The sequence below is a fragment of the Osmia lignaria genome, chromosome 3, assembly GCF_051020975.1.
Source record: "Osmia lignaria lignaria isolate PbOS001 chromosome 3, iyOsmLign1, whole genome shotgun sequence".
Classification (NCBI taxonomy): domain Eukaryota; kingdom Metazoa; phylum Arthropoda; class Insecta; order Hymenoptera; family Megachilidae; genus Osmia; species Osmia lignaria.
In genome coordinates this window covers 5,772,418-5,781,433 of record NC_135034.1, presented here as the reverse complement: position 1 = coordinate 5,781,433, position 9,016 = coordinate 5,772,418, and the positions used below count along the sequence as shown (strand labels likewise).

The following is a 9,016-nucleotide window of genomic DNA, read 5'->3' as shown; positions in this document are numbered from 1 at the left end:
ACGTTAATGGTATGATCTTAAAAAAACGAGGGATGATATCAAATGAAAAAGCGATTTTCATTTTCCCGCATGCATGGCACACTTTCCGATTCGATTCCGCGGAAAAACAATTGCAAAATTCGTTGCACTTGACAACCGAAACCGTTAGTTGCCATAATTTGGACATGTCGTGCGCTCGATGAAGGCGTTACAAAAATTTCTAGTAATTCACCGACAGGATTAACAATGTTTTCCCGGGCCGCTAAATCAATCGTGAAGACCATCAGTCAGCGGAAGTATCACGTTGGTGATGAAAACAAGGTGCACAATTTTTTCGGATACGATCCGATCCATCCGATCCATTCGACCCCGTTCTTCTTAATTGACAGATAATTTCTCTCTTTCTTGTTAACAAAATATAGCTGGCGATGATTGGAGGCACAGGTGGAATTAGCCGATCCTTGTCGCAGATGCTGAAGCAAACCTCAAAGCTCGATGTCCTCGCGTTGTACGACGTGGCTTCGTTGAATAAAAGATTTACATCGATACCGAACCGCCTGCATAATCTCAACATCGGTGAACCGATTAATTCCGAGGTAAGAATTTTCCCAGATAATTTGGAAACGAGCTGCTACTTAAACGCGATCGCTTTAATTAGAAACCGACGCTGTTCTCGATGTTGGAAAAATCACAATCGAGTAGAGGCAACATCGAACCGGTAAGAATTATCCAAACTTCTGGTCACAAGTGTAATTATAATTAAATAAAAATATGTTTCGCGTAAATAGGTTGAAACCCAAGAACTAATTGAAAACCTACGTCGTCTACCCCTCGCCGAAGAGAGTGCAGCAGAGCAAATAATGAAAACCGACAGAATGGGATCGCAGGTAAGAAATTTGCATTATTTAAAGAATTAAAATCGCGAAATAACGCGATGACTGACATAATTTAGAGTCGCGTGTGCAGTCGTTTAATTCTTTGCTCTGAATTCGAAATTTTATTGATTCCAATCGTCTGGAAATATTTATAAAGTAAAGTTTTATAAAGTAATACGTGGCAGAGTGCCTAGTCGATGACGATAATAGGATGAGGAGGAGGATAGGGATGAGAATATGCTTTTTATATTTAGAAGATTTGCATTTCGAGTGACAGACTGGCACATTCGAGTTTAATTGTTCCACAATAAGCTAACAAGCATCCGTTCGCAAAGGGTTAAACGAATATCGATAGAATTTTTCAACATTTCGTTAAGATTTTTAACAATAATGCCCCTTGTGCCTCGAGAAATTACGACGAGAGACGATGGACAGGCTTCGAGCACTCTAAAGCCTCCAAAACTCCCATGAAAATGATCCTTTTAAAATCACTATTTTTCCTCTATCTCCTCCTCCTTTGAAAAAATCGATCGTTCACCTTGAAATCGTCTCTCCGTCTGTTCTCAGGGGCTCAAGAACGCGAACGCTATGAATCAACGAGGTCCTCGAGTTCTCGGTGAAATGGGACCTGATAACTTCCGGCCCAATAGTCGCATTGTTTCCGAACTTCGTAGACAGTTTCCAAATTTCATAAACCATCTATCAAAGGATCATTCTAAAATCCCAACCTCGTCTTACGCACGACGACAGTATTCGAATGTCGCTTTTCTATACGATGAAAAGTTTCCAATAAATAGAAACATGGAACAAGAGTCACATTTTGTCAGACCAGTTTCCTGTATCGTTACCTCCAGCAAAGAGAGAACAGTTTCAACAGCGAAGAACAGTTTTATCACCGAGAATGTCGATAAAAGATGTTCTTCAAAGAAGAGAAAAAGCGAAATTGGTGAAAAGATGAATAAAATGACAGCTAAACACGTTGAGAAGGGGATTATAGCAAATGTCGATCATCATCGACTCTTGACAGCATCAAAGATCGATAACAAGAGGATTCGAGTAAAGAAAACCGAGTTAAAAATAAAGAATACGTATTCCAGTGGTACGAAGTCAAAAAATTGGACCATTCCAGCTATTCTCTCTGACAAGAAACCGAAAATGTTGTACGGGTTGGTTCAACAGAGAAGAAGATCCCTGTCATGGTTCTTCTACAAGTTTTTCGATGTGAAACCCGAAGACACCGCTAACGATGTTCAGAATATCAAATCTGGAAGCAGCAAGATCAATAAAATCAACTGTATTCAGGATCAGAATTATTCTAAACAACTTCATCAAATAGAGAAGCTGAACGCTTCTACCTCTATCAGTGATTTCACTCCGCATACACTGAAAACAAGTTCCAATTCTCTGAGCATCAATGATAGCATCAATGATTCCATATCTCAAGGATCAAACCTCGAAGTCATGGAAGACATAAGTGCGTCTAGTATCGAGGATTCGATGGAAGAGTCGGAAATAAATAGCGAGTCGAATGATCAACCACAGCCAATGAAAGTATCCTCCAGGATCGCAGAGTTCCTGGAGAACTTAAGGACCAACAGACGTAAAGCAGGATCCTCTTCGAGTCTGACATCCTACAACCTCGATTCTTTATTCGCAGTAGAGGAAGCTCCTGCTTTTTCGATCCTTTTCTCTTCCAAGGATTCCAAGGACTCCGGCTCCTGGCTGAAGAACAAAATTCGCAAATGCTGCGAGAAAAAACAACCTCAAGATGATATCTGCAAAAAGAGTAGTTCTCGTAAAAGTAGCAAGGTGACGTGTAAACGAAGCGATCAGGATCGAGGTTCGAAGAAGTGTGGTTCAGGAGATGCTGCATCTTGTAAGACCCAGAAGAGAACTTCGTGTACGAAACAGGATAAGGATTCTTCTAAGAAACAGGATAAAGATTTTTGCAAGAAGCACAGGCAACAGGACAAGTGTGGAAAATCGTCCAAACGGGAAGAGGGAGGGGATCCATGCAAGAAACTGTGGAGAGAGGATCTTTATGGAAAAAATTGCAAGGAGGAGCGTTCCAGCAAGTCTAAGAAGGATGACAAGGATCCATGCAAGAAACTGTGGAGAGAGGATCTTTATGGAAAAAACTGCAAGGAGGGCAGCGAGGGGGGAGACCCTTGCAGCAAGTTTAAGAAGGATGACACTAAGGATTCGCCGTGTAAGAAGACAAAGAAGGCTGCAGAAAGGAAAGAAAGCAGTTCCAGCGAGGTTACTAAAAAGAAGGAAGTCGATGCTGGACCGAAGAAGGCGATGATGAAGAAAGGGACGAAGAAGCAGGCTGAAAGTGAAAAGTGTCCTCCAGTTTTTCGAGCACCTGGCTGCTTAATGAGTGGTGGAAAATCGGATGAAAATCGAAAGTTTTCTACTGTTGCTTCAATTTAAATTTCAAATGACACCTCGAAAGATCGAGGGTTGCGGGTGAAGTACCTTTGTCCCCGAATTGTTTCATGAATGATACTTATGGGGATAATTAGATTCCACCGTTTTCCCGTAACTTTTGTGTCCACTCGTTTGAATTGATAAAATGGAGTGGGAAATTTTGTGTAGTGCGAGTGAAACCTGTTGCGTTAATAAATGTGTTTCACCGGAGCAATGAAAAATCATTGAAGCAAATGAAAATGGTAGGAACAAGTAAAAAATTGTACCTATTTATAAATTTGAAATTTTTGTAACGTCTTGTTCAATTGAAATAATATTATTTAAAATAAAGTACAATCCTGTTCCTCCAAACGAAATGACGTTTTTATAGTAGGTCAATTATTTTTTAACACCTTAAGGAGCTTACAATGGGTGGTCAAATTATTAGAGCCATGATATAAAAAATGAGGTATTCATCAATAATTTTCCACTATTAATATACAAACAAGTCTTTCGATGCATTTTCAGCAATTTATTTTGATTGCTTTATTCTTAGCCCATACTTTTATCAAACGTTCAATCAATTGACATTTATTACTAATAATAAATATTTCCACAAATTTTTCAACTGTGTATCATAATTTTGCAAGTATCAATACATCATAAAAAATTAATAAAAACTCCGTTTAACTCGGTTTTCATTTAAGAATCAATGATATTTATGTAAAATTATTAATTTATGCGAGTGGCTCTAATAATTTGATCAGCTACTGTAAATAATAAGCGAACGTATTTTTTGCGTCTTAATATCCTCTTTCAAACATAAAAAGAAAAAGAAAAACAATGCGAGTCTGTTGGTTTCAATTGCAGCTGCAGCCAACACCGGGGTCCCTGAACAGGCACCAACATCAGAATGATAAGGTTTTCGAAGTAAGTTGCACAAATTATTTTCCATTCAGATAACTCGGCTGCCAAATGAAGGCATATTATCGAATCGTTCGCGAAATACTCGATGACGATGATCGAGCATCACGCGAGACCGAGACTCGTCCACGAGTCTTAAAAACAATTAATCACGAGACTCGTCGCTATGGCTCCACCTCCCTTCTGCCTCTTCCTCATCTCAAAATAAAAAAAAATTTAAAAAAAAGAAATGATAACCGTGACGATACGAGCCGAACGTTAAGCAAAAAAATAAACAACAAACCGTTCTAATAAAAAAAAAAAAAAAAAAAAAAATAGCACACACACATACACGTATAGAAAAACGATCGAAAATATCGGATCATCCTCTCTCCCCGCAGAGGACGAACACTGGTCCGCTCGAAATGAAGGTAGCTAAGAAGCAAAGGAACAGGGGCCCTTTGTCGATGACCTCGAGCTCCGAAGGATCCATGATCCCGTCGACGATCGATCAAACGACCGATTGGATGTCAAGGTTCGTCGCGAGGAACGGCGGTATCCTCGCGACCAACGGCGACAGAACGCGAAACGACGATTATTTCCCTCAAGGCGACGAGTTCGAAGAAGACTTCGGCGGAGATAATAACCAATTTACGGATATGCCCGGCGGAAGACCGTACCATGAAGAGGATTTGGAGTAAAGCGTCGAACAGTTAACGCGACATGTTTCGTCTAAAGTCTTAAGGATTATTTGTAACCTCTGAACTCGTTTAAAATCGTCCCCCCCCCCCCCAAAGATACATCAGCAACGCCGATATTCCATTTAAAACACATCCACGAAAGAAGATCGTGGACACGATTTCGTCGCGGGTTTCGTCTTGCAAGGTGTTGAAGAGGACCGTTAGATTGTCCAATAAGTTGGTGATCATTTTCTTTTCTTTTCTTTTCTTTTCTTTTCTTTTCTTGGCTCGCATTCAGGAAACGACAAAAGGCACGAACTTATTGGACAGCCTAATACCTTTCTTGCCTCATTTTCTCGAGCGTGGTCGAAATACGTCGGTGTAGGAGGGAGGTGGGCTAGGAGGACAAAGGCGAGAAAGAGCACGATATAAAGCATCGTCGTCTGATGTATATCCAGGGTGTGAGACAGAGGGAGCTACGTTTGGGCGAACCAGACTGCGGCGAGGATCCGCCGAATTGGCCGGACAAGAGTCCTTGTCATCCGCCAAAGGGTCCCTGTACGCCCATGGGGCCACCGGGTTATCCCCCGAAACCGAAGCCGGAAAAGAAGCCGTTCTGCGTAAAGTGTCCGCCCAAGAAACCGTGCAAGACGAGAAAATGTTGTTAAGCGTTGTCGTCCGGTCGAGAGACAGAGGGTACGTGGAGATAGCGGCGTACCAGACTAGAAAGATTAAAACATCGATCAAACGTCTCTATTGTCTTCGTCGTAGGGCAAACACGAAGACAGAACGGAATCTTTGGGAAACCTTCGGAGATTTTCGAAGGCGACGCTCAGGAACTGCCTTCGAGCAAGGAGCCAATACTGTTTGGGATCATCTTTTGGAAATTATTCAGGAAACACTTGGAATTGGGCGTGTTCGTCGATATTACATAACCCAGGACTCGTCTCTGCTAGAAACTTCGGCACCAGGTCTAATGTGGTCTGGTTATCGAACGAACTGACCAACTACATAAAGCAAGAACAAACGAGGTTTCTTCAAACGACCTCCAATCTGATGGGGAAAGGTAAGAAGAAGCCACCCTCGACGCGTCCGCCAAAGTCGCCAGGTTCGAGTAATCAAAGGAGAGGACCATGCAGACAGCCCAGCGAGCGTCAGAAGCCCTGCCCTCCAATGGAAAAGTGTATCCCACCGGCACCACCTTGCTGTCGTCGACGACCAGTGAACCCCAAGTGTCCCGACCGTCCTCGACCACCTTGTCCACCACCGTGTCCCACTCCGTGTCCCAAACCACCGGAGAAGCCTCCACCACCAAAAATATGCTACCGAAAGTGTCCTCCGCCACCGAAGCTGCCGAGACTTCCAAGACCTCCAAAGATTCCAGCCCCACCGCCACCTCCACCGCCGCCGAAGATACCTAAACCACCCAGGTGCCCTCCACCCTGTCCACCGCCTCCTGCACCGCCCCTTCCCAAGTGTCCGAGAGCTCCAAAGTGTCCCGAGTGTCCACCGCAAAAGGAATGTCCACCACCACCGCCTTGCGAACCCTGTCCTTGCCCGTTACCATGTCCGCCACCCTGTTGCCCACCACCGCCACCTTGTCCACCTTGCCCCCCGCCGATCCCCTGTCCCAAACCTCTACCTTGCCCACCTCCGCCTGCACCAAGAGCCTGCCCACCATGTCCACCTTGTGCGGAATGTCCCGAGCCTCCACCCTGTCCGCCGCCACCCCCCTGCTGCCCTTGTCCCTGTCCTAAACCACCTCCTCCGTGTCCTTGCCCTAAACCCTGTCCACCTTGCAAGAAAGCAGCAAAGCCGACTAAATGCCCAGACGATGTTCCATCCTGTCCGAAGTGTCCCAAAAGGAACCCAAAGAAAAGAAAGATGTCTACGTATCAGGTGATCTCTAGATTTCTTCCTCTAAGAAATCAGTATAGAAAGCTGCACGTATCTACGATGCTGTTGAAGAAATCGGACAAGTCCAGTTGCGAGAACGTGGGAGATATATGCCAGGGTGATAAGTCAAACACCTGCGCGAAATCCTGCAGGAGGGATGACTGTGGCAAGAAGAGGCAAAAGTGCAGCGATCAATCGAAGAAAATGCAGAAAAAGAAATGGAAGAAGAAGAAGAGGAAGAAGAAGAAGAAGGAAGATTGCATACAGACGTGTATACCAATTGGAAAGTGTCAAATTCCTCAGTTCACCAAACCACCGAAGATGGAGTATGGACCGGCAAAGTGTCCCGCGCCGAAGTTTGCCTCACCGAAACCATGTCCAGAACCACCTGAGCAGGAGCCCTGCGTGGAAGTTCGAACTTTAGCGAAACCGAAGGAGATTTGCCCGCCTCTTCCTCTTCCTAAACCACCTACCGATCCTGTAGTACTTTGTCCTTGTCCACCACCCCCGAAAATGCATCCTGGTCCGTGTCCTTGTTACGATACGAAGAAAGAGAAAAAAGAACAATCGAAGCCTGTGAAACCATGTAACGTTAGAGAAAAGTATGTCTGTCCACTGGAGGCTCACTACTGTCCCCAGGATAAGCAGGATTGCAAGAGGCAGAAACCTTGCGATTCCAAGAGATCGGAGAAGAAAAAGAAAAAGAAACCTTGAAGGTTGGTACAATTTTTAGGAATTTTAAGTTGTATTTCCATAATATGTTTTTCATGAACTCTTCAGGGCACGATAGAAGAGGAGACTTGGGTACGGAACGAAACAATCGCAGAGAGGATCTCAGTTTTCAGCGAAGTCTAATCAGATAATGATATTCGGTCTCCTGGATCCAGTGGTGGTTTAATGATTTTCGGTTGACTCGTCTACCAGCTGTTCGTTCGACGATTAAAAAATTCTATTGCTTCTTCATTTTCGAACTGATCCGAAGAGAATCTGAAGAACGAAACGCAAAAGGGTGGAGGAATCGACTGTTCGTGTGTATTCTTTGTCGCGTGTCTGACGCGTTGCTTTCGTCTTAAATTCGTCGAGTCTCATCACGTACATCCTCGAGGATCCTGAAGAAGGTGAAAAGCCGTGACAGAACGCTGCACCGTGTCGTTTTCAGAATCACGAACGAGTCTCATCGGACACGCGACACGCGACACTCGATATACATTTGATTAATTTTTTTTATTTCTCTAAGAGTCCAAGTACTAAATTCGAGTAGACTTCGCGAATGGAAAACTGTCGATCCCTTTCTGCGTTTCTGCGGCATGGAAGATTAGCTCGGGAAAAACGCACCATCATCGAGGCTCAGTTTGAAAAATTCTGTTGTACAACCTTAGCGAGACGAGAAATTCCGTCGACGAAATTAAATAAATCTTTTACACATGGATCGCTTACATCTCAACGATTGTTTATTAAACGAATTACCTAAAAAGAAAAGCTAAATCGAAACGATCGCGTAAGGTCGTTCTTTTCTGGCATTCGCGCGATCCGGAAACCATCAATCCGGAAGTTGATTCGACGAATTTGCGAGCGTTCGTGCCTGAGCAATAGAGAAGTCGCGGAAGGAGAAATCGCAATCGAAAGCGCTTCGTTACAATAATATCGACATTTATATACGAGGCAGCTCCGGTCGAAGGAAACGCTACAGAGGGTTAAGGGGGTGGGAAACGGTGTAGCAGGGCGAACGGGCTCTGGGGTTCTTATCATTTTATTATTGGGGTGAGCAGAGCCCTCCGTTCCAAGAACGACGCTTTACTTTTACCTTCTATTGTCTGTCCCCTCTCATAAAGGCTTAAGGGCCGTTTCCAAACGCTCCATTCGATTATCCTCCACGGATTTCACTTTTTCCTCCATTCGCAACGCTTCGTTACTCTCCTCGCTCGTTCACGGAAACGTCTAATCGACAGATCACTCTTATTACTGTTCTTTCCTGGAATTCTCCTATTTTGAAATACCCTCTATAAAAAGAAAATATATTCAGAGTGAGCTCGATTGGACATCCGTGAATGCAGTGAGTTGTTCTCGATCACTCTTGCGACGTCCCTTGAGCAAGGGTTACTTTTGCATCGGTCTGTACCAGGGCAGATATCGCGAGTATTATCACGGACGTTCACCGCGATTGGTCGGATTCGAGGGTGTCCTCTCTTTTTCCTGCCTTTCGTTCGACCAATAAGTGACGTTTCCCATTGGAGAAAGGGTCTGAAGGATGGGTAGATAGATAGAAGGAGGGAG

At 44.0% G+C, this 9,016-nt stretch overlaps 2 protein-coding genes across 5 annotated transcripts in view; one reads left to right on the top strand and one right to left on the bottom strand.

Moving 5' to 3' along the window:
• LOC117605242 (phosrestin-2) overlaps window positions 1-9,016 on the bottom strand; it is a 117,059-nt gene that overhangs the window by 26,686 nt on the left and 81,357 nt on the right. The gene's annotated exons all lie outside the window — the stretch shown is intronic.
• Window positions 93-8,178, top strand: LOC117605240 (uncharacterized). Of its 2 annotated transcripts, XM_034326336.2 has the most exons (7): window positions 102-300; window positions 402-575; window positions 638-697; window positions 768-866; window positions 4,134-4,193; window positions 5,618-7,458; window positions 7,523-8,178. In XM_034326336.2, exons 1-6 carry the CDS (start codon window positions 226-228, stop codon window positions 7,454-7,456), a joined length of 2,307 nt encoding a protein of 768 aa, XP_034182227.2. In that variant the 5' UTR covers window positions 102-225; the 3' UTR covers window positions 7,457-7,458; window positions 7,523-8,178. The 2 variants fall into 2 exon arrangements, with proteins under 2 accessions (XP_034182228.2, XP_034182227.2); XM_034326337.2 differs by lacking the exons at window positions 4,134-4,193; window positions 5,618-7,458; window positions 7,523-8,178 and adding an exon at window positions 1,422-3,620 and having other exon boundaries at window positions 93-300.